We start from the raw sequence: 25,574 nt of genomic DNA, 5'->3' as shown, positions 1-25,574 counted from the left end.
CCTGGGAAACAGAAGCATGCAAAGCTCCTGCCCTTCACTGGGTTTGCGCTTAAGGAGCTGAAGAACTCACTGAGCAAACCATCAATCTAATGCATCTGCAGTGCCGTTTACAATGACTCGGAACAACTTAATGGGATCATTTGCAATGTTATGCTCGGCGGCTGCAAACTAACTAGAAACCTATTTAAAAATGTTCCAGATTATAGAGGATTAGAAATCATGCCAAAATCAACACAATCAGGTTTGACATTCACAGCTTTGCTAAATAAATATTAATATGACTCCCTATGTTGACCCTTGTTGCAACAAGCATTTTAATGTTTGCAGCTAGCCAGTACTATCTTCAGTTTCCAGTCCTTAAAATTAAATAATTATATTAACAGAACGAGTAGTAAATCACGACTTTACAAATTAAGCCTGGGTTTTCAGTTTGATACATTAGCTAAGGCATTTGGATGATATAGGAGGCTCTAACATAATTATTTTTGTGTCAAGTTGAACAAAAAGTCTAATGTAACCAGAGATTAGCTCAAGGAAAATGACAGGTTCATTGAGTTCATTGGAACTGATAACTGGAATAATTTCAGTTCCAGCAGTTCCTTGGGAGTTGTTAGAATTTCTGGAATGGAAATAGAAGGAAATTCAATTGGGCTCAGTAATCGAAAGCAAATTGAGGAAAAATGTAGAAGCAACCAGATATTTAAAATTGTACCTGAGGCACAAAAAAAAAATAATAAAACAAATAATTACATACACTGCTGTGCAAAAGTCTTAGACAGCGCACCAACAGAATAAGTATCAAACTTATATTACGTGTTTACAAGTAACTGAACTGAAGCCATGATATTGATATTGTCACAATACGTAATGTGCTTCTATTCAACTAGATGCTGAACATTACATATGCGTTCTTAGCCACGTGGAAGCTGGCGCATGTATATGTAATGCGTTCTTCACTAACGCAGAACTCTATGACCAGAGAGCACATCAAGGATTAATTATGAACATTTAACACTGCATTACTTTTCCTTGAATGTTTTATTTTGTTTCTTCTTTATACATATGTTTTTAACCATGAAGCCTAACCTTTTTCTTCTTCCTCTGAGAATATGAATAAATGTAATAATAATTTGGATTGTTAGGTTTCTCTTTGTACACATTTATAATTGATTTGAAATACTTAAACATACATAATATTAATTGTTGATCTCTTTTCATCATTAATCTAGGGATAATTAAGCCAGAACCGCTAGTTCTTATTGAGGTATTGTGTTTATTATGGTTAACAATTACATTATGATATATAATGGGTATTTTTCTTAATGGTAATTGAAGAGGACACAGTTGTGACATAAAATCTAGATATACAACATAAATATGCACAACATCACCACAATGTTAGGGCACCAGATGCACATGGTCAGGAAGTCTTTGCACATGAGATAAATGAATTATATTTCAATGTCCTGATGTTCCAATGGTTTCATCGTCAACATCAATGCCATCACTTGTGGATCACTTCTCATTTCTGAATCTTTAACTTTCTGTTTCCAGAGTATTGTTAGTGTGGCTGTAAAACAAAGAATACACTCATTTGAAACAGTCTTGACTTTAAAAACACACCATTTCATTTAATTATCAATCAATCAGTTCAGCATTTCAAGTATTATTATTTGTGTATTTAGCAGGCGCCTTTATCCAAGGCGACTTAGAGACTAGGGCGTGTGAACTATGCATCAGCTGCAGAGTCACTTACAGCAATATCTCATCTGAAAGATGGTGCACAAGGAGGTTAAGTGACTTGCTCAAGGTCACACAGTGAGTGAGCCGGGATTTGAACTGGGGATCTCTTGGTTATGAGCCCTTTTCTTTAACCACTGGACCACACATATCAAGTGCTATGTCATCTTATATTAATAAATAAACAGAAGCATTGCTAATAGCTAGTGCAGAATCCTAATGCAGTAGAGCAGACGTGTCTCCTGAATCACAGTCCTTTGTCATCAGAAATTCACTTAAAAAGTCTTTCTGTAAAGAGTAGAAAGTTATACAGCTTTAATGTTTATTGTACATTCTTCCACACTGCAGAAATTGCAGCTTTATACACATTGTCCACGGTAAAATAAAATGGCAGGGCCGACATGGTAAGCGATTAACTTTCATGTCAATTGCATGCGTGCTGACATTGTAAATGCATGGAACACCTGTTCCATGCATTTACTCTGTAGGAATTATACAGCTTCACTGCAGTCCATCCTATTTTGTATACCAGGAATTTCAGTTGGTGGTGATCCCTGAGTAAGAATACAGTAAGTGTCAACCATAATGCATTTCTGTTTAAAAAACCTCTGCTAAAATGTCTTCTTGCTGTTTTTTTGAAGATGTTGATGTGGGGATAAATGAAAGCAATATAATATAGAAAACCAACTTACTCTTCATGTTCATCTGTAACTTCAAAATTGAAAATGTCTGAACAGGAGCTAGAACGAGAAAAAAAAAAAAAAAAGTAGTTGAATAAGCATAAACCCAGACAAGGAAAATGAAATTAATAGCTAGTTGAGACACCTATAGCAATAATAACCTCTTAAATGATTAGGATATTTGTCAATAAGCTTTTGGTACAATTAGTGATTTTTGACAATTCTTCAACGCAAAATTGTTTTAGTTCATTCAAATTCAGAGGACTTCTCTTGTGCACAGCCTTCTTCAATTCATTCCAAAGATTCTCAATTGGATTTAGATCAGGACTTTGACTAGGCCATTCCAGAACCCTAATTTTATTCTTCTTTAAGATTTTGATGTGTGCTTTGGATGTTGTTGTACTGGAACGTCCAGTTACGCTTCTAAACCAAGTTTTGTAGCAGAGGGTTTCAGATGATTGGCCAATATCTTTTGGTCTGCTATGGAATCCATGTACTGAAACTAAATTTCTTATGCCATTTGATGAAAAACAGCCCCACAGAAGGATCATCACCTCTATGCTTGACAGTAGGTATGGCGTTCTTTTCTTTCTACACCTCACCATACTCTCCAAACGGAACGATTATCAGTGTGACCAAATAACTAAATTTTTGTTTCATCACTCCACAAAAACCTTTGAACAGAACTAATATCCATCATTTCAATGCCGTTTGGCAAACTTTAAACGATTGTCCATGTGACGTTTTCCTAAGAGTGTTTTTTTTCAAGTTTCAATGGCCTGCTACCACTGAGACCTTCACAATGCAATACTCGACCGATGGTATTTATCACTTAGAATATCTTTGGCAGTCAATCTCGGATTGTTATTAACGTTCCTCACAATTCTTCTGCTTGTTCTTGGTGAAAGAACCTTCTTTCCTCCAGACTGAGTGAGCGTTGGGACAGTACCATCAGTCCTGTACTTCTTGATAATAAAAACAATAGTTGAAATTGGGATACTCAAATGCTTGTAAATCTTCTTGTATCCTTATCCAGCTTTGTAACAATGAATAATTGGTCTTCAGATTGCTCTTTACTTTTTCCCCATATTGACTTCTTGGTAATGACAGCAATCATCCTATGCCTAACCCTGTTGTAGACTTTTCTAGACTTAGGTTCTGCATTATCATATTTCTAGGACTAAGACATTTTATACACCTTGAATATAGTCTGCAGTGCAACTACCTTTGAATGCTTATACTTTCAGACCAGATATGGATTTTTAATAATATTTTATATTACTTCTCTTCTGAAATGCTTACTCCCTATCTATGCTCCCTATCTATTTGAATATTTTAAAAGGCTTCTGATTGAATGTCCGGAACATAGTGAATCTGCAATTTTCCCACTGTACCCTCCCAAACAATCCAATCCCAAAGTTTTAGTTTTAACATGTCTAGTATCTGCAGTTAAACATCAACTGCTAGAAATAATCTTTACTTTGGTGATAAAATGTAGGACTCCAATGCTACGAACAGTGCAACACAATTGTCAAACTGAAAAATTAGCTGTGGACAATAGCTTTTAAATTTATTTCGTGAAAGGTGGTTAACAGTTTTAACACATCCTGGATTTACTTGGAGAATCCAAGGACATCATAAAGTACACTACATCATAGCCATCAAACATACAGCATAGGTGGGCGATCTTTGCCATTGTATAACTGTACATGGAAATTGAGAAAGGATGACTTAGAACTAAAAACTATGACAGTTATTTTCTATTAGGGATTTATTTATTTTTACATTTGTACCAAACTATATAAGAGTGTGTCAAAAGACGAGATTACATATATGTTACTGCTTATACATTCTCAGCTGATTAATCACTGGAACCCCTGATAACAGCCCAGCAAGTTTTGAAGTGAAAACAGAAATGTGTTTCTTTAATGAAAAGCACAGAGGAACAATAAAAACTAGCTCTACATCTACAGCAGCCGAGAAATTGCAAGCCTTAGGCTGCACTTCATTGAGATGTGTCAACTTTCTGTACTTCTCAAACATGTCAAGGTATCAAATTCTACACAAGAAATCAAACATAACAAAATGTGCTATTATGAGGGACAGACACAGACTAACGGACATAGATGTTATAAACAAATACAAAAACAGTTTCAACTTTCTACATGCTTTTATTTTTTTTGTATAATTCAGAACATTGATACAAATACATTTGTTACTCACTGCAGTCCATCTATTATTCATGGCCAAAGCACCACAATGTCTAAACTGTATAGAGTTTGATAGTCAGCATCACCCAGTGGATACATTCCACGATGCAGTTGTATGTGGATATGCTGCACTTCATTGGGCAGTTTAATCCAAGGGTGTCTTGGGATGTTTTTACCAGAGGACAGTACCTGCTTCGATGAGTCTTACGAGGCTATACTGTGAAAACACTTTGAAAGGGAAAAGTAAATGGCATCAGTATCTGCCAACAGCAAAAAAATAATGTTTTGACATCATTTAATCAGAAGCTACAATCAACGTGGTTAATTAATTACACTGTTTGGTGCCGGCATAGACTGTGCTGTTTCTCCTAATAAAAATGTATAAGGGCTTTTGATTTTCGTTTTTGTTAACCGATAAAAAAAACTATAAAGCACCTCCGATACAAAAGAATTAAATCTGTGCATAACCAATAAACACAGGAAAAACACTGCAGACGCCAATTAGTTGATCTGACCTCTTTCCCCTTACAAAAAATAAAATCATCACCAGTGCAGTTGGGCAATGCCCCTCCTTCCTGACTTGTATCTCACATTGAATTAAACCCAACTACTGAGTGGCAGCACATTCCTACATTTCTATTGGAGGATTGTAAGATACTTGCAAGATTTAAAATGAGGTTACAATTACTTGATATGTAGGGTTGTTCTTACTCGCGAGATTTAAAGCTATATTACAGTTCGACTGTGTTTACATGCTCGTGGAATTTAAAACAGGCCTGAAAATTGTGGTGAAATGTAAAAAAAAAAAGTCTATACACAGAAACCCCAGAAGAATATGCCCGTGTCCACATGGATTTCGTTGTGGAAGACAGCAAAGGAAAGAAGGTACAATTGAAGTTTGCAAGTACTGTCAAGTTAATATTGTGACAGAAATAAAATGCCTATGAATTTTGTAAAGCAACCAAAAACAATAATAACAAAACAGATTTACAAAACTCGAAAATAGCTAAAAAATAAGCAGCGAAAAATGAAATAAAAAACTAACAAAAGCCCTAAGATTAATGTAACACTTCAAATGAAATATTTTCTAAAGACAGATACAACAAGTACTTTTATCAAACGAAATGCTGGTATACTACAGTATTCATAGCACGAGAGACCCCTGAATGGTATTGTTTTTTCAAGAAGGTATTACTACCATTATAGGGGTCACCTGGTTTTATTCATTTATTAATTTTTTTACATACCACGTCGACAGTAAGGTAATGTGCTATATTAGCGGGTTCAATGACAGCTCTAGCCATTTGCACAAAAGAGTAAATCAATACTGTATATTTCATTTTGTTGGTCCACCCTATTCATTCACAACAAAGAAAGCTATTCTTCAAATTGATTATGCCCTTTATTCTCCAATAATTAGATAGTTTAAGATGCAAGGCAAGCAACAGTGCAAAGACCCTTATAAAAGTTTACTGTAATAAAACATAGGGGGAACTTTTGAAAGGGGATAAACCTCAAGGTTCTGATGAACAGGTGGACATCTGATGTTGTACATCTACAACTTGACAGCCCAGCACATTATGCTGAATGAATCTTCCATTTTAAAATCAACAATCAAGTTTCTAATTTTAATAAATTAGTACAGAAGCTCTAGCTCCCACTGTTCATCCGCATTAAGGTTAATCAATCTAACTTGCCATTCCATTATGAGCATCATTAAAACAGGCACACTGTGGCTCATGATACTAATTGCAAATTTCTACAAAGTCAAAACCAGTATTAAATAAGAGAACCTTTTTAGAGGAAATATGGTTTGCATTTAGCAACAGCCACAAAGCTCCCATTACTCACAGCCCCATATGCAGGTTTATAAACACAATTAGAAGGTCACTTACCTTACAGCACCTGGATTTTGGCAATGCTACCCCACTTTCAATCAAGTGGCTAACCTTTTCAAACAAATTGTTTTCATGCCACATGCTATAAACCGAGTTATGTTTCAAAGGGTACATGGCAGAGATAACTGAATACAGAAAGCCTTGGCTTGAAAACATCAAATTGCTTTCAGTACACGTTAAATTAACATTTATGGTCAATCATGCACCAAAATCACAGCTGTTTCAGGATAATAGCGTTAACAAGGGCAAGTGTGACCTGATCAAAGCATTAAAAAAATATACAAAAAACAGCCAAGCTGGGCTCCTGAGTGGCGCATCCGGTAAAGGCACTCAGGGTGGAGTGCAGGATGCGCCCTATAGCCTGATCATCGCTGGTTCTAAAGTAGACTGCTGTTTAGATTATTAACTCAGCCTCATCTGTTATTTTAAGCAAATGTCAGATTCATAATTGGTGACTCAGAGTTACTATGGGAATTCTACAAACACAGGCACAAGGAGCACACTACAAAAGTTTTAGAATAGATCTGCAGGGGCTCCCGAGTGGCGCATCTGGTAAAGGCACTCCGAGTGCCTGGAGATCGCTGGTTCAAGTCCAGGCTATTCTCTTGCCGACCGTAGACAGGAACTCCCAGGGGGCAGCACACAATTGGTAAAGCATCGCCGGGGGGGTGAGAGCTTAGGTCGGCCTGGGTGTTTCGGATCACCACGCACCAGCGACACCTGTAGTCTGGCCGGGTGCCTGCGGGCTTGCCTGTAAGCTGCCTAGAGCTGCGTTGTCCTCTGACGCTGTAGCTCTGAGGTATAATTACATTTTAAATCATAAAACCAGACTCCAATCACTGAGAGATAATGCATATCAGTTTTGTTGGCAAATTCTTGATATTTAATTTAAATTCAACTCATAATAGCTTGTGTCATTAATCACAGCTGTACATTTCCAAGCAAACAGTGCCCTTTTTGCATACATCATTGTCTGGCAGGTTTATTAAATTACTTTTAGAATATTTATAAAAATGGGTACATTTTAAGAAACTGTCTAATAGACAAACATTTGTGATGTTTTTGTTTGTTTAAATGGTTTTATAAACAAAAGTACTCCAATAAAACAACTCAACCTAGTATTACAGATTGCAGTGTCTATTCAACTGATCTAGATAGGAGTGGACCTACATAACCCCACCATTTAAACATTACCAGTCACAGCAATTACGTTTAAAAGACAAAGAAATATACCTGACTCACTGTAACAGTGCCCTCATCTTAATGAGCAATTAGATCTGCCACTGTTTTGATAAACTGAACTGAACCTTGCACGTTTAATGTGACCTCTCTTGACTTTGTTAAACTCTGTATATTATCATCCATAGCTATTAAAACACTCCATGGTGCTACATTTAGAAATATTGAAAGAAACGTACACATTTCACCATTTTAAAGTCCTTAAGAGTCCAAACATTTCTCATTTAATTTATTAAATTTCTTTTAGTATTCTTGAACTGTATATTAAAAAAAAAAAAAAACTGTCCTTGTAAGCAGGCTTGACTACACACAAATATTTCACCACACATCTACTTCTATGCCAGCATCTTCAGTTCGTAAGGTAACAAATGTATCTGTAATGCAATTTAGGATTTGTATAACATTATTATCCATCTAACCTTGTCAAGATCAGAAATTTAAATGGAACGTTAACAGAAATCCATTTTTTATATTACTTTCAACTACTTTTTTCCATCTTCATTACAAACTCACTAATAAGAGAAAGAGGTGTCGCAGAACAGACAAACTTTTAATGTAATTTAATCTCCGCTCCCCCGCTTCCAGAGCCCGTCTCCTTCTCCACCCTTGCCCCTCAGAACGACCTCGGAACGACCTACCCATGGATATCAGGACTGTTCGGTCTCTGACCACCTTCTAACTCCTCCTCAAGACACACCTGTTCAGACAGCATCTGTAAACCTCACAACTCTCGACTAAACTAGACTACATAGCACCCATGTGTATCAGTACTTGCATCACACTACTGATTTTATTGTATTTTATAACTGCTTTTATCTGTAATATGAAATTTTGTAATGTGATACTTTGTAACAACTATAAGTCGCCCTGGATAAGGGCGTCTGCTAAGAAACTAATAATAATAATAATAATAATAATAATAATAATAATAATAAATAGGATCACTGCCTGCTTTTAACTTGGAACATTCTGCCAGGAACCTTGGATTTCAGCGGTTAGAATTATGACAGTGAAAAATAGAAATAATTATTATTAGATTTTACTGCCACATGGAAAATACATGAAAACTAACACAAAGTTGCATGAAATTTAGGTTTTGGTAGTTTCAAATGTGTCATTATAACAACGAAGTCCCAAGTCCCATATGTAACCCCTCAGCTCCAAGCTAGTGACATTGGAAGTCCACATTGTTAATTTTTCCTCTAGATCAATCCTCAGAGAATGCGCAATCAAAGAAATAGCCAGTTTTGATAGAACTATGTGGTACTTTAACCTCGCTAAAGCGGCCATAAGCAATGATCGAATGCATGACAAATGCAACTTCAAAAATCTGCCAAAAATCAAAAATCGCCGGATAGCAACATATTTTAATTGATGATTTAATTTACCTCATTAACATCTACACAAACATATCTTTGGGTGATTTTTTTTTGGAGTCCCCCCACACAAATTTCACGGGGGTTTAATGACCAGTGGTGGGACTTGAAACCAAAAGTTTTGAAACCAAAAGTTTTTCACAGAATTTGGAAGACTGGTTCCTAATGCAATACATTTTAAGACCCACATCCCCCACAGGGTAAAGGTTTAGGCTGAAGTTCGAATAAAACTCGTGGGTTACCCCTCGTCTGGCAATTTGCCAGAAGCGAGTAGGGTGCTCTTAGTATTTTTTTTCTGAAAAACCTGATTCAATACGAGGTGCTACACAAGCAAGGTCACAGGTCGAAAGGTCACAAGGTCACAACCTTTGCAAGGTCACAGGTCGAAAGGGAAATTAAAAAAAAATAAATAATGGCTATCATTTCTGAACTCGGCAAATCTGAGACAGAGGGGCAACGGCACTGGTTGAGTTGTAATGGAATGACCCTAACCACCAAGGCTGGATCTTTTGCAACTGAAATAAATGAAGAGAAATGTTTGGGTTTATTTTGTGGATGAGCTTGCAGCTCACATGGTTTTTATTCCATATCATCTTTGGATGTTTGTTTACTTCTATATAAGATTGTGATTTGAAAATGTTTGTGTACAACTTTGTAATGGTGAAGGAACGGAACACACAATAGAAGACTTTTATAAGAAAGCTTCCTCCAATACACAGTCATTATCTACCCACTAGATATTAGTAAATCTATTAGCACACATTAGAATATTTCCTGTGATACAAGCTTTTTAAGATCATAGTAACATTATTTGCTGTTCTTTTTGATTGTGGTATGATTCTTTTAACTATTTCCCTTCTAATCATGTTAACTTTATAACAGGTGAGCGGTTTAGCCTCCTTTAATGTGGTCTTAAATCTGACTTGCTGTGCAGATGTTAGCTGGGTATGTCAAGCTTCCGCAGTACACCAAAGATGACTTTACCCAACAGGAAATGACTCTGACCTAATTAAAACTCAGATGTTACGTTTGAAATTGTTTTTCTTGTGGATGAAAGGGCAAATAATCTACTGAGCTTCAGTAAGAATTGTGGAACCTTTTGCGAGTCATCTGTTTCAATGAAATAGTCAATCCTTATTGTCCAAATCTTATTACTTTTGTCTGGAGGAAATAAAGTTGCGAGTATATATATTTTTTTAAATTTATTTTTAATATTTAGTAATTGCCAAATATTTTCTCCCAATTTAGGTTCTGCTCACCGCTACCCCCACACTGAAAACAAACACATGCTGTCCTCCAAAGGATGTGCTGTCAGCCGACCTCTTTTTCTCACACTGCAGAGTCACCGGGCAGCCACCTCAGAGCTACAGCGTAGGAGGACAATGCAGCTCTGGGTAGCACTGGTGCACGGTGAGCCAAGGACACCCTTGCTGACGCCTTGCCAATTGTGCGCTGCCCCCTGAAAGCTCCTGTCTAAGGTTGGCAATAGAATAACCTGGACTCGAACTGGCGACCTCCAGGCTACAGGGCGCATTCTGCACTCCACTTGGAGTGCCTTTACCAGATGCGCCACTCGGGAGGCCCTGCAGGTCTATTCTAAAACTTTTGTAGTGTGCTCCTTGTGCCTGTGTTTGTAGAATTCCCACAGTAACTCTGAGTCACCAATTATGAATCTGACATTTGCTTAAATTAACAGATGAGGCTGTGTTAATAATCTAAAACAGCAGTCTACTTTAGGACCACCTTCCAGAACCTTTTTTATTTTTTATTTTATTTTTATTTTTTTAGAGATGTTAACCCACAAGTTAATATAATCTTTTAAAAAGGGCCCAGTAATCCCTTACACTTTAATATTGAACGCATTTGCTTTCTAAGCTGCAGGTCAGGTTTGTGAAATTGAAACTGGTGGTATTCAGTGGCACTGGAATAATGCGGGTGCTGAAAGCCATTGAACAAATCTTTAACCCCTGCATCTACCACACCCCCAGCATCCCTAGTTCCAGCGCCCCTGGTGGTTTTGAAATACATGTTCACATGTTTTATAATGCATGATAAAAATACAGCACAGTCGTAATCCTACCACAAACTTGAATATCCTTTTCTTTATAATTCAAGAACTTGAGACAATACCAAAATGATACTACACTTACAGGCACTCCTATCAATTCAGCTGTACCACAAACTAGATTCAGTACAGCTGACACAACTAATTTACTGCACATCATTCCATCAAATATATAGCTTTTAAAAACATTGCCTGTGCTGAATTCATTTCAAGCTCCACCAGCATGATCACGTTGGAGATGAGGCCTACCTGCTAATCGAAATCACAGATAATGAAGGACTTGAGGGTTCTTGGATGTCATTCATAAGGAGTGACTCATCTTCCAAAGAAACTTCGGATTCAGACTGGGGTTTGTAAGTCTCTGGTGTCATGTCTCTGTATGGCTTCTTCACATCTAACACCAAGATAAAAATGAAACGGTAGATTTAATGTTACTGTCGTCTTATCACAAAACCACCACACAATTTACCCAATGGTCAGACTGCGGCTTCTGCTATTATCTCTCACCTAAATTCAAAAGCACCGAGATTAAAACAAAATCATGCATTACATGTTTCCCAAAGACTTTGAAACAAGCACAGCACACTGCACCACACTCAAGGTCATATTTACCAATAGCGTTTAAAAGTACTACAGTTATTTTATTCACTTCTGTTATGGTCAGACAGGTACAATATTGGAGTTACTTGCTGATTTAGGACAATCATATTGTTACTATTGCTTTGGGTTCAAAGATACCTGTTGAACATTCTCTTTCACAAGATCCTTCTATTATTGGCTCTTCTTTAAGCTTCCTTTTCCCCGAGTTCCAGCGACTTCTAACCTTCTCAATCAGAAGATGAAACTCGCTCTGGTGCTGTTTACCTGAAACAGGACACACAAACCATTTCAGCTTCATTTTTGGTAACATATGGTCTGGTGGATTTTTATTGTACGTGCTAACTGTTTAAATATTATACTAATTACTTAAGGCATCAGCTTGCTCAATTAAATGTGAATATATATATATTTTAGTGCTCCTATCTTTGTGTAGTGTAGTTTTATTGAACATCTACTTAAAATTCTTTAATTCAGTTTTTTTTTTTTTTATTTATTTTATGGTTCCAAAACAAAACTGACATTGCAGGCTGATGGTGAAGTTCCTTTACAGTGAGACTGATTAATGTGCCAAGTTTCAAATTGTCATTTTCAACTTTATTTCACCAGGCAAGCAGACCAACAGTGAAGGCAAAGTTAGGACACATTACCGACAGACAACCACAAGCCTGTCATACCAGTTTCAGATCAAGATGGCCATGGTTGACAGGTTCTGTAAATGCAAAGCACAAACGACTTGCATACCCCACAGTTTTCACATCAAAATAAGTGATTAATTTGAATTGGGCCATTAAATTTTTGCTTCCTGTTAAGAATAATTTACATAATACAATATGAAAACAGTTAATGCATAGGGCATTTTAAGCTGTTATCTATTTCAAGAAACCGAGAAATCTATGTTTATTCATTGTGTTCATCAGCCGACCCTCTAAGTTTCAGTTTTTTGAAAACAAATAAGCAGTTATTTTTCAAACATTAAACTAGTAGGATTTTAAGGTTGTTTCTACTGTTACATTTCCTTCAAAAAATACTTCAACTTCTTTGTATTTAAAATGTTATATTTACCTTTGTTATTTAATAGCGCTTGTAGTCATTCTATGCTCCAATACTGAATTTGCCAATGATGGCTTTGTGCTAGCTAGAGGATCCAAAGGATGACTAACTAGCTGTTGTCACATGAAATCATGTGACCTTTTATCACTGTCAGCCCCATCTACAGTTCACTCTGTTTATATACATGTCCATAGGTCTGCCATTTTACACAGGAAACTTGATACCAACTATGTTTCTACTTGCAAAATATCAAAATCATTTAGTGACAATGAGCAACTTGTGGCCAAAAACCTGTTAAATGTGCACGCATATAATGTAACTAGTGTTAAGAAGAATTGCAATGTGGAAAAATGTTTAACTGAAAGCTGAGCCTTTAAAATGCAGGATACAATTTGATGCATCTGGGGTGCAGGGGATGTTTTATGTTTCTCAGAACCAGTCTTGGATACAGAAGCACTTGCTGTAAAATGCATATCAAATACCAACGGCAGTGAGGAACTACCTGTCTGCATAGCAATTTCATGGGTCTTGTGAGGGACAGTCAGTTTACACAGAAGTGTATATTATATTGCAGGCATATTTTTTCTGGAAGAATGCCAGCCCACCAAAACATATCTCAATATATCTATTTGCCTATTTGCCTGACTCGCAACATGATTAAAAAACAGATGTCATCTATAATGTTACTTTGCAAAATGGGCTTTGGTTAGTGTTTTGCTAAAGACAGGTTAAAATTGCTTTTTAGAGAGTTAGATCAAGCAGGAGGAAACAAAACCCTGACAGAGACACTTTTCAACTTTCATATTAAAATTGACAAATACTAAAAAAAACAAAAAAACAACTCAGAATCACATTTTTCATTTTCTATCCAATTTATTAATTTAGATTGTGAAGCTATAGCTGTGTACTATATTCTGTCTGATGTGCTACAAGCAACTAATTCTTAGGCTTGATTTGGAATTATATCCAGGGGGTTTAATGTTGAAAGATTATTAAAAATAACAACCTACTGCAGAGGCCTTGGCTCAAAACAGATCAACCAGCAAGTAAGCTGCCACCCTGTACCACCAGATTAACACATGCTCATAGCTTGTCCTTACATAGAAGTTACACCTCACTAGGCAGTACTTAAAAACACATTTTATAAGCTTAACATTTTGAGAGACATTAGAACTTTTTGTAGATCCTATTGTATGGACAAAAAATGAAATAAAAATAAAACTTACGGTATTGTGCATGTATTTCTTCAATTTCTTCTTCTGTTTGATTCTTTGAAAACACCATCACCTAAAAAAGATTTTTTTTTTTTTACCCTATGGTAAATCAAACGACCAATGTAATAAATTACTGTTTAATACCATGTATATACATATATATATATACACACACATATATATATATATACACACACACACACACACACACACACACACACACACAGTAAAACACAATGAACAAGCCTAACCTTCTAGTTCAAGTGATAATACGGTCGCAATTTCTATAAGCGTTCCTTGCTTGCATCTATTATAGCAGTGGTACTCATTTTTAACTCTTTCAGTTCATTGCAATACAGGACCTGCTGTATTAGGTAAAATGAAACAATGGTAAGGAGCCCTTATTGGACCAGTTAATTGTTGACATGACTGGAACATTCTGGATTGAAATGGAGTGGTGGAGCCACTGGCAAGTATCACTGCTTAGCGAATCAGAGCTATGAAAGACACTACTAGAAACCCTGGAAAGAATATTTTCAAGAAACTGTCTAAAATAAAAAATGAAAAAGAAACATACACTATTGGATTGTCTGTCATATTGTGCTCTTATCTTCTCATTCTTTTCAACTTCGTTTACAATTTCCTGAGCTGGAGAAAGACAAGTTAAAAAAAAAAAAAAAAAAAAAAAAAATTTAAAGTTATTCGTTTGAGAGTAGCATTTTGACACTGCACAGAACCATGTTGACACAGATATCAACGTGATTTATTTAAAACTTTATAGGTTAAATTCCTGAAATTGAAAAAATTAAATTTGACTTCCACATGATTTATAAAAAAAGTTACAGGTTCTGTTGCTGTAGTTTTATTGTCTTATATTGTAGTGCCACACTTGCAATGACAGTTGAAGCAGAACACCACTGTACTGGTTACAGCTGTTAACACTGTATAATTAACTCCATTGATCATATGCTTCCTTACAGTTGGTACATTTCTTTAGTTCTATTAAAAACAAATCTATTACTAGCAAGCTAGTAAAATGAAAAACAAAAACAGCTATTACCCAGCTGACAGCAGTTTTTTAGTAATGACTTATTTACTGTGCTGGAATAGAAACACAAAGTCTCTTGATTTAAACATGAATTGTGCTTGGTATGTCCTGTTTGAAAGGACATAATTGCTGTTTTCACTTAAAACTGCACCAGTTTCTATAGTTTTAGGCAAGTTACTTGGTATTAACTTATGATTTCAAAGTTATTTTCTATTCAATGTAACAGCATGTTTCATTTGACTTTATGAAGCAAAATTTGTAGGGTGATGCAAAAAGTTTGGCCATAGCTGTTTTAACAGAGACCTGTATGCTTTTATATCAATGTAATACACCAAGTGTCTGGATGAACCTAATTTTAGTACTAGCATCAATGACTTCAGAGGTACCTTCCGTTACTGCGTGTACATTATAAAGCTGTGCAAATTTCTAAATGACGTTAAAACTACGACGCAGGCAACAAGACACATGCATTTAAGATCTATTGATCTCTCATCAGGATAATTTTCTACCATTAAAGCTGCTACAAACCCACATACCTGATCTGGGGTTTAATGAGTCACACTGAGCATTGTACATTTGAACATACTCCTGGTGCCTTTTAATGAGCTGCTGTCTGGTTCCCTGTGTGGTAAGGGTGAGCTCCTTTAGTCTTTTCTTTAGGTCTCGATCAGACAGCAGGTCATAAACCACTTTGGCCATGGGTTTCCTTTTGGCAACAGAGCTGGAAAGAGAGGTCCTTTTGAATAAGACAATAGTTTTACCATTATTATATCCAGTAGCTACTTTATTATGATTATGTTGGCTTCTGTGCCAATACCTTTGCAGATGGCAAACTCAAAACAGCAGTAAAATTTAAATAAAACTAGAAAAGCCAACTCAAATTGAAAGAGAGAATAATTTAAAAGTAGAGAGAACTTTGTACAGAAACAATTGTATATATGGTTTTAAAATGGTAATGAAACAAGAGTTAGAGATTGTTATAACAAATCACATTAGTTTTACAGTATTTGCTGTGCTAGTCAAACACTTCTAGAATATGTTAATTTTGTACAGTTTTACAATGGAAAGATAATGCATCTGAACACAAATTGAAAGAGAAAAACAAATGGTATTTTTCCTGAATAAATCCACCGAGTAATGTCAATTTATACATTTCTAACAAAATCTAAGTAAAATAGTTCATAGGGTTCATAGGTGATAAAATTAGAAATACCCCATCTACGTTCTTTTGAAAACACTTTGTTTCTTGCGTAATGACATTCCCTACAACACTGCTGCCTGAATGCTGGACTTATCACTGTATAATATAGGGTTGAAATGTGTTTCACCTAGATCACTTTATATAGTAACTTGTCTATTACCTTCTCAGGCTCTCCTTTTTCTCACCCTTCATCACACAGATGTCCAGATGTTTGTTGATATGCTGTTCAGAAATGCCAAGTCCACATGCTGGACATTCCACTAGAATGTAAAAAAGGGTAAATAATTTAGAATACCTTGGAGCTTATTAAAAGCACATCATTCTTGGTATCAACAACATAAACTGGCCAACAATTGTTGCATAGTTTTGAATGCAAGGAGAATCTGGTGCATTGTATTTGTGCTCTTGTAAATTTAAAAAAAAAAATAGATATGTAAGAATCACCTTTTATAAATTGCTTAACCCTCAAAGAAGATGAAGGTCGTTCAGGGTTGGAAGATGTACTGGATGCAGATCCTGTAGGAATCTCTAGGGGCTCCACCTTAATATTTTTTTCCAAAAGAGTCTTGGGTCTTATGTCTGTACAGGAAGGTTGTGATTCAGCCTCTTTTGAAGATGATAAAGGGTTTGCTTTCTGAAGAAAGCAGTTACGTAACATATTTTCTTGCACTTTTTTTCTGATGGGTCCTTTACAATTTGTCTTTGGTGGAGATTCGGACTCAATCCGCAAAAACTGCTGCCTGGAACAAATCAAATACAAAAAGACATCAAATATAGACACCGATATTATCATAATAATTTGACTATCATCTTCTACAGTGCTTTGAGTGACATTAATTATAATAGCCCAGACTTTTCAAAGTACTGAAATCAAGCCAAGTTGTCTCCTCAAAACCCAAGAGCAACTCTCAGCCGCATCAAAATAGTGCAGTATTTCATTTGGATCCTGTTCGGAAGAGTTTTTGGCTTTGGGTAGCAAATTGAAAGGGTGATCCCCTCCATTCAATCTGTGAATACAATCATCTGTGCAGGATGGTTCTGGTAATTCTCATCTCTAAACGGTTTACAGGATGGATTACTAAAAGGATGGAAACAAAAGAAAAACATTTCTTGCCCTTTTGATTCCCTAGAAAGGCAGTGTGCAAAATTCTACATGTCATCGCTATGCAATCAACCAAGCAAATCATGCCAGAAGAAAGTCAAGATCCTTTTTTGGAAGTGTGTTGTTGACCAGCTTCAAGTATTAGAAAACCATGACTTTCCCATCACCGTAGTAGAGCCGAATTTGAAAGCACCGCTCACCCCAAACACAGAATAAACCTCATGCTTATTTTAAAGAGTACTGTATTAGGACCTTGACTCACTTTCATTAGCTTTAGATGCTACTAGTCATCAGCGTGTCACTGTTATAAAAGTGGGGAGTGAATGTTGGCTGTTTTTTTTTCTGCAGTCTTTTGTTAACAAGCAAGCGCTAAGTCAGGAACTGCCGAATTACTAATTCATTCAATTGCTTGTGCCTTTAAAAAGGGCGCACTCATTCACTCTTGTTAATGAGTCAATCCTTTTAGCTGTGATTCAAACTGACTGCTGGCTTCAGTCTCTGCCCATCAACATTGTAACAAGCTCATAAAAACCGTCTGACAGGTTACCAGTTAATGGAAACGCTGTTTTTATTGCCACTCATTTTCATAATTATTAGTGGTTCGACACAAGTATTTTGCTGGCTTGACTGACATTTTAATGAAATACAGTATGCAGATTCCTGGCATTCTCCCCTGCACCTTTTCACCTCCCTCTGCACATCTTCCCTGCAGCTAGATTAGTTTGATTCCCAATTTAAAAATCAGTGTTTTTCTTTTTTTAAAAGAATAAGTTAGGTCAGCACTGACACGAGTTGAATCTGGTAGCTTACAAAAAAACCTGTGGTTTAGCCTGTTTCTAATTTGTAATAATATCACTATTAATTTATCTTTTGCTGTTTTGTTAAACTCATCTCCTGCTTCTCTTTAGCAGTATAATCCTACATGAAGATTACAATCTGTACATATATGAAATAAAAACCTTGGCATATAAAAAAGTGTTCCTTTTATAAGAGGTTTATAAGAGGTAGCATTTAAAACACTTATGCATTCATTTAATGGATTTACCAAGTGCACTGCACTCCAAGGCATTAAAAAAGGAGGATGGGCAAAGACATTTATAAACTGAACATTAAGGACTCCCAGTATTCAGAAGTTTTTTTTTTTAACGTTTGTACATGTCAGCTACAAAACTATTTATTTCAGCTTCTTAACTTCCATAGCTTAAGATGCTGGCTTTTAGCAAGATATGCTGTGGTTCTGCATGAATTTCAATCCTATTCCAATATAGTAGAACTCCCCCAGTGCAACCTTCTCCAAACCTGTACATTCCCAGACATTCAGCAAACCCATTCTATTTACAGAAACTAATACAGCTTTCTGTGAAGCCTTGTGAAGAGAAAGTACATGCAATATCCTAGCCATGGTGTGCACAAGTGCAATGTTTAATAGCACAGGAGATCTACAGCATTTAAACACAAACTGCTTACTAATCATTACAAGTGCAATAACCCCAAATTGAATCGGTCTATCAAAAATGCCAATATGGATGTAATAAAGCCATAAATACCAAATTAACAGTATTAAAAGGCCATACAGCTACAAAAAGGTAATGGCTATATAAAGATCACCTGAAATAATTGAAGTTATATGTTTTTCAACCAAACAATGTCCTTTCTATAGACATTTTATCCTTCAATTTAGTAATTGAAGAAAACCTTATCACGGTGCTCTGTATAAACAGCCAGTATAATTCTGGTATCTATTTGCTAAACATCTGCAAAGACAAACAACCCATATAAACAAAACTGAACAGCTGAAAAAATATATGTAAAATATAAAGAATTCTATTTTGATAAAGAATGTCTACATGTAAAACACACCACCATTTGTTAATATGAAAATCAACTGAATTGCATACACTAGCATACAGCACTTCCTTTTATAGTTGAAAATTGACAGCTGGGAAGTAAATATGCTTTAACAGTTACCAGAAATGAAATAGTCATCTTGTTTATATCCCAATTGGATTATTTACTGGCTTTTACCGCTACCCCATGGGACCATTTGGTTCAATTTTAATAGCATTCTACAAAGTTTAACAGAAGCTAAACTCTGAAATATCGCTCCTGTGTGTAACATACAAAATACTGAGGCACTGTGTATGGATGAACTGAAAAAACACACTTATTTTACCGGTTTCATTGTGGTAAAAAAATGTAATTAAAACAAGGAGATAATGGCAATTGAACCATATTCAATCAAATGACAGTAAATAAATAAATGAATAAATATTTTTTGTAAAACCTGAAAGCAGCTTACTTCCAAGTGGTTATCTTGAAATTTGAGTTAGTGATTCAAAATGACACCTGCTAAAATTACAGAAAACCAAAAGAACGGTAGATATTGAAAATGCTTGCCATTTGTGTAATGAAAGGGTCACAACTGGGATGTACCATTTTTTTAAATAATAAAACAAAAAACAAAGAGACAGACAAACCATCTGTACTGCAAAATTCACCAGTGAAGAGGTACTCTCAAGCAGTGCCAGCTCATGCAATTTTGGGGTGCCCTGCTAAAACCAACGGGTGTGTTGGGGGCCTTTATACATATATTATTACCAGGAAAAAAAGCTGTTTGTGCCAGTGTTGAGGCTCCTAAGGGAAAGGTGCATCTTTTTAAAAGGGGCAGTGGGGCACCATAGAACATTTTAAACCCCGGGTTTTCAAAACACAACCTAGAACTATACATGAACATAAACCCACATTGCATAACAATATGTCTTTTATGTTTATGTACTGTTCAACATATTCAGGGGGAACATCAATCTGGCCAGACTTATATGTGGCACAAATAACCCTCCCCAATACATGTCTGGAATCAGAATAGCTACATAGCTATCCGCCCTAGCTGTTTAAACGCCTGATCAACCTCTTCAACAGCATTAGTTTATGTGGCACATCAACATTCTTCTAATACGTACAGCAGCCTTACGCATTGTTCCAGCTGCTGTAACCATATTAATAAAATAACCCCTATCCTTCCAGGAGAATAATGACATAATTTCGAGTTATGTGACACAGACAGAAAAATAGAATTCTTCTAATATGCACAGCAGCTGTACGTATAGTAACTGCCTTTTATGTATACCCTGTACTGTTTGGAGCTCCATTAGCTTGAACTGGCAGTATTTCTAACAATCACGTACATACAGCAGGGGCACTAACAAACTGGTGTTTGAAACTGGGTAATCTTATACACATTTTACAAGTCCTTAGACAACAACAACTTACATTTATATTGTGCCGTATCATGACATGGCATCTCCAAGCACTTCACAAAATACCTGGCCTGTTCTTATTCTACTGTGGGAACTTCTCACTTCTATGGGAACACCTGTATTCTGAGATTATGTGCTTCAGCAGCTAAAATAGCTATTAGTGCGACAAAATAGCATGCATTCTTCTGGGAACATGTTTAACGTTCCTTTAAGATACAGTCATCATATTTACAGATGCATGTTCTCGTTACATGTTACTGTGAATATATGAAAGACGTCTACAAAACTGTAATGTTCGTTTTAATATGATGTTGGTATTAAGTAATGTATTAGAAAATAAACTTTTTTCTTTTTTTTTACTATAAGTAGATTATTATTATTATTATTAACTGGGTTGATTTGTTGGGGTATTTTTCTGTTTTTCTGTTAATCAATGCCACTTCAGCCCTCAAAAACATAAATCACTAGTAACATTTTCAAAATTTAACTGCATACCAATTTAATATTTTGAGCAGTACATTTTTTAAATACTTTGTAATTGTAGGTGCATATTTCCATAATAGTATGGTGAAGCATTTTCTGACTGGGGTGCAACATTTTATATAAAACAATCCAGAAAATGCTATCGGACTGCATTTTCTGACGTTAAGACAAGACATAACCACCTGCACTGCAAAAATCACCAGTGCAGGGGCTAAATCAACTGTTAAATTCAAACTAAAAATAAGAAGGGCAGAACAACACAGAGACTGTGCGCTCTCACTTCACAAACAACTGTTAAATTCAAACTAAAAATAAGAAGGGCAGAACAACACAGAGACTGTGTGCTCTCACTTCACAAACAACTGTTAAATTCAAACTAAAAATAAGAAGGGCAGAACAACACAGAGACTGTGTGCTCTCACTTCACAAACTTAACACACTAAAAGCACACAGCCTGTCTTAACTGCCTGCCCCTCCCCATTTTGCACACAGCACAATGTTTTTTTTATGTTTAAATTAATTAGATTTTTAAAACAAAAAGTTTTTTTGTTTAAAAGTAAAAGGAAGAAAAACTAAATACAAATATCTTTTAAGTGTGTTAAAATAAAAATAAATAAAAAAAAAAACAGAGAACAAAGAAATGCTTTTCCACACTTACAAACAAAGCAAGTGCACAACAAAAGAAAACGACAAAAACAAAAAGCAACAAAATATTATTTATTTATTACAAAAAAGGTGCACGACTACTTTAGAAGATACAATATATCTAAATATTTTGAAAATAAAAAGTTTAACAGTTTAAGTTTTTAAATCACTTAACTGAGGAGCGCCACAAAAGTGCGACCTTCAAGACATCATCGTAGTACAGGTCACTCCACTTATAATGGACTACAAGGGACAATGGAAATCAGAACTTTATAAATGAAGTATATAGCAAACACAATTCGAAATGCTGTATGTAACTGCAAACATACGTACCTTAAATATAAACAATACAAGAAAGCTTAACTGCCAAAGAACGGGAGTTTATTATTTGTACAAAACACACCCCTGTGGGCCAAATGTAACAAGAATGACCTTTTTACCAATTTATTTTTTCGCTAAATGGAATTAAAATTGTATAGGTTTAAACCGTACAACGGCTGTGCCAACAACAAAAAAATATAAATAAAAGTAAACACAAAACATCTGCCTGTGGAACAGGAAAACTGTACATATAAAACGGTATATACGATATAAATGAGTCTGTTTTAACCACAGAAATTCCCTATTAAAACACGTTGTTTGGCAGGGACATGTCTCCTCAATATGTGTAAACGGAACTCCACTCTAACATGATCTGTTATAAGTGGAGTGCAACCCTACATTATTTCGAGGCCTGTATGTCTAGGGAAACATTCAAGTAAATTCTCCTGTTTAGAATTATAGTAAATGTCATAGAAAATGTAATTTCCAGTCTATAATATATAATTCAATCTCATTCCAGTATTAAACTGGGGCTGCTGTCGGTTTTATCTGCAGTATATCATCCAATCTACAACTGGCTAATACCCAAAGGTGAAAGACTGCCTATGTATCATGCTGTGTATAATTTCCATTCACTGACCTCCATCATTTCTTTGACAGTGCCGTATAGTGTTTTCCCACAGCATTAACGGTGCATCCAGATGGTGACCCTTTCATTACACAAATGGCAAGCATTTTAAAAGTTATACCATTGTTTGGTTTTCCTTTAATTTTAGATGGAGTAACAAAAAATTAAAGGTGTAATTTCGAACCACTCAAATTTCATTATTTTTTTTCTGAGAAAACAACGCTGTGGTGATTTTCACGAAATCTCATTGTAAATGAAAAAACAGACCATATTTAATTTTCAGGAAACATTCTAAAAAATGAATTGATACGCGCTACACGGACCGTCGTGTTCGTTGTTTGTTTCGCTTTTTTCCCCCGCTGATGTGACTTAACCAGCCAATCACATAATCATGTTATTGTTTGGATCCAAACATTTCCTAATTTGGTAAGGATAGCAGTCTCTAGTTGCTGTGGCAAAAAATGGCATTGCTGCCATAATTGCAGTGAATACAGTTAAATGGCCATGGCAACAATTGAGAAGGGTACCCAGGGCAATTGCTACATGGTCGGTGTTAATTTTGAACCCTCTTCTATACATACCTTGCAGATCGGAAGCTCTTTACAAGATCATCAAGGACTCTGTTATTTCTCAAATCTGATTCAGTCACAGTCTGTAAAGATACAAACCATTACATGTCATTGCTGAATTCACCAAAAATGAATTCTTTCTAAATGCTAACAAAGTGCATTCACAAGACTAATAGCTAGTTATGAACACAAATTATGCATCAGAAACCCCTTCCCATGCACACTCCCATTGCTTTTTTCTTATTCCAAACCAACTTCTGCGGCTACCAACACATTTTCATTCTAATACTATGAACGCTGGTTGTTGCAGTTTGCTGAACCAGTAGAAGAGCTGCTTCAAAACGGCAATCTTAAAGAAGTACCATATGCTGTATATCTTCCCACCCATATTAATTTTAGAGCCACTTTGTACAGAGATTTAGTAAAACAACAAACAATAGTCTTCTGTATGAGTGCGACTCAGTCAGTGCGATGGCATTGGAACAATTTTAAACTGGGGGTGCTCAAAGCCATTGAACAAAACTGTAACCCCTGTATATGATGGAAGCCATACAAAGCCAGGGGGTGCTACTGCACCCCCAGCATCCCTAGTTCCAGCGCCCTTCAGTCAGTGACCCAAAGATATAGAATTAGAAACTGCTACAGAGATCTTATTACACCTGTCTCTGGGATCAAGTTGAAAGGGATTTTTTTTTATTTTTTTAAATCAAGTTGAAGCAAACGACTTTGAATTATGAGTCTGTCATCCCCAGTTGCAGTTGCGGGCTGGCAAAAATCGATGGATCCAACTCCTTCTGATGGAGGAAATTAGCAAATGAGTGTCTGATGAAAAGGAAAAAGACAGGTGCAGACAGAACAGATGGCTGTTAATTATACAGTACAATCAAATAAATACCAGAGATAGTGAATTAATTTATAAATGGTAATCATATTAAGGAGGATACATTGAATTGGATGTAGACTGGATGGTATACGGCTGATGAAACTGATAGTACCAGTTTAATACTGGAATGAGTTTTATAGACTGGAAATTACATCTACTTAGACAGTTACTATAATTATAAATAGAGGAATTTACTTGGACGTTTATAAAATATATAGGCCTCAAAATAATATAGGACGACGACTGGGATATCACGAGTTTGTGGTGCTCCTCAGTTAGTGATTTAAAATAATAAATAAATAATTTATTTTCAAAAGCAGTTAGTGCACCTTTTTTGTAAAAAAAATAAAAATAAAAAATGAACACATAAAGCAACTAAACACAATACATAGCTTTCCTTTTTTCTTTTATTCTCGCCCTGCATTTTGTAATGCTGGTGGAACATTTCTTTGTTTTCTGTGTTTAATTAATTTTCTTTACACTTTATTTTTACTTAATGGGTATTTGTATGTTGTCTTTATTTCTTTTATTTTGAAACTTTTTGGAGTGGGAGCACACGGTCTCGTTGTTCTGCCCTTTTTTATTTTCAGTTTTACTTAACGGTGGGTTTTTGCTCTCTCTTTTGTGTATCCGTGCACTATCAAGACCTTACTGACGATTAATTCATACATTTATAAACGGAAATTATACAAAGCACGATAAAAGTGCAATATTTCACCTTTGGGTAATATCCAGTTGAAAACTGCAGATAAAACAGTGACAGTAGCACCAGTTTCATAGACTGCAAATTACATTTACTTAGATATTTACTATAATCATAAATAAAGGAATTTACTTGGACGTTTCCCTGGACATATAGGCCTAGAAATAATATTACTATGACTAATACGACTAATAATAATTATAATAATAATACTTACCAACTGCACCCGTGACCCAAAACTGGGTTTTGAAGACATGAATTCCTTATACATAATGAACAATCTGAAAGCAAAGTCACATATATATATAGATATATATATATATATATAGATCTATATATATATATATATATATATATATATTCTGCAAGACTGAATCATTCCGGATAGCTTCATTAGCTACATTTGAGCTTGTCCACGACTGTACAATGCATGCTGATAAATACGGGCTCATACCAAATAGAATCTTACTTAATGCACACACACGCAAAAATATTTGACTATACTTACAGTTGTGTGAACACTGTTGAATCATCATTGCGATGTCTATGTAATCAAAACAGATAGTACACCTCAGCAAGACATCTATATTCTAGAAGAGAAACAAGCAGACATGTTGTATGTTAGTATGGTGCTTTAAAAAAAAAAAAAAAAAAAGAACGCC

At 35.6% G+C, this 25,574-nt stretch overlaps 1 protein-coding gene across 1 annotated transcript; it reads right to left on the bottom strand.

Moving 5' to 3' along the window:
* Nucleotides 1-1,267: 1,267 nt before the first annotated feature.
* Nucleotides 1,268-25,183, bottom strand: rad18 (RAD18 E3 ubiquitin protein ligase). Its single transcript, XM_041225507.1, has 11 exons — nt 25,130-25,183; nt 23,339-23,409; nt 16,766-17,061; nt 16,482-16,581; nt 15,657-15,841; nt 14,650-14,720; nt 14,085-14,145; nt 11,947-12,072; nt 11,458-11,602; nt 2,433-2,480; nt 1,268-1,570 (listed from the first exon to the last, which is right to left on the bottom strand). The coding sequence occupies exons 1-11, from the start codon at nt 25,181-25,183 to the stop codon at nt 1,537-1,539; spliced, it is 1,191 nt and encodes a 396-aa protein (XP_041081441.1). The 3' UTR covers nt 1,268-1,536.
* Between the last annotated feature and the right edge of the window lie 391 nt (nt 25,184-25,574).

Source organism: Polyodon spathula, chromosome 23 (genome assembly GCF_017654505.1).
Source record: "Polyodon spathula isolate WHYD16114869_AA chromosome 23, ASM1765450v1, whole genome shotgun sequence".
Classification (NCBI taxonomy): Eukaryota; Metazoa; Chordata; class Actinopteri; order Acipenseriformes; family Polyodontidae; genus Polyodon; species Polyodon spathula.
The sequence above is the reverse complement of the archived record's forward strand: the minus strand, read 5'-3'. Positions and strand labels throughout refer to the sequence as shown.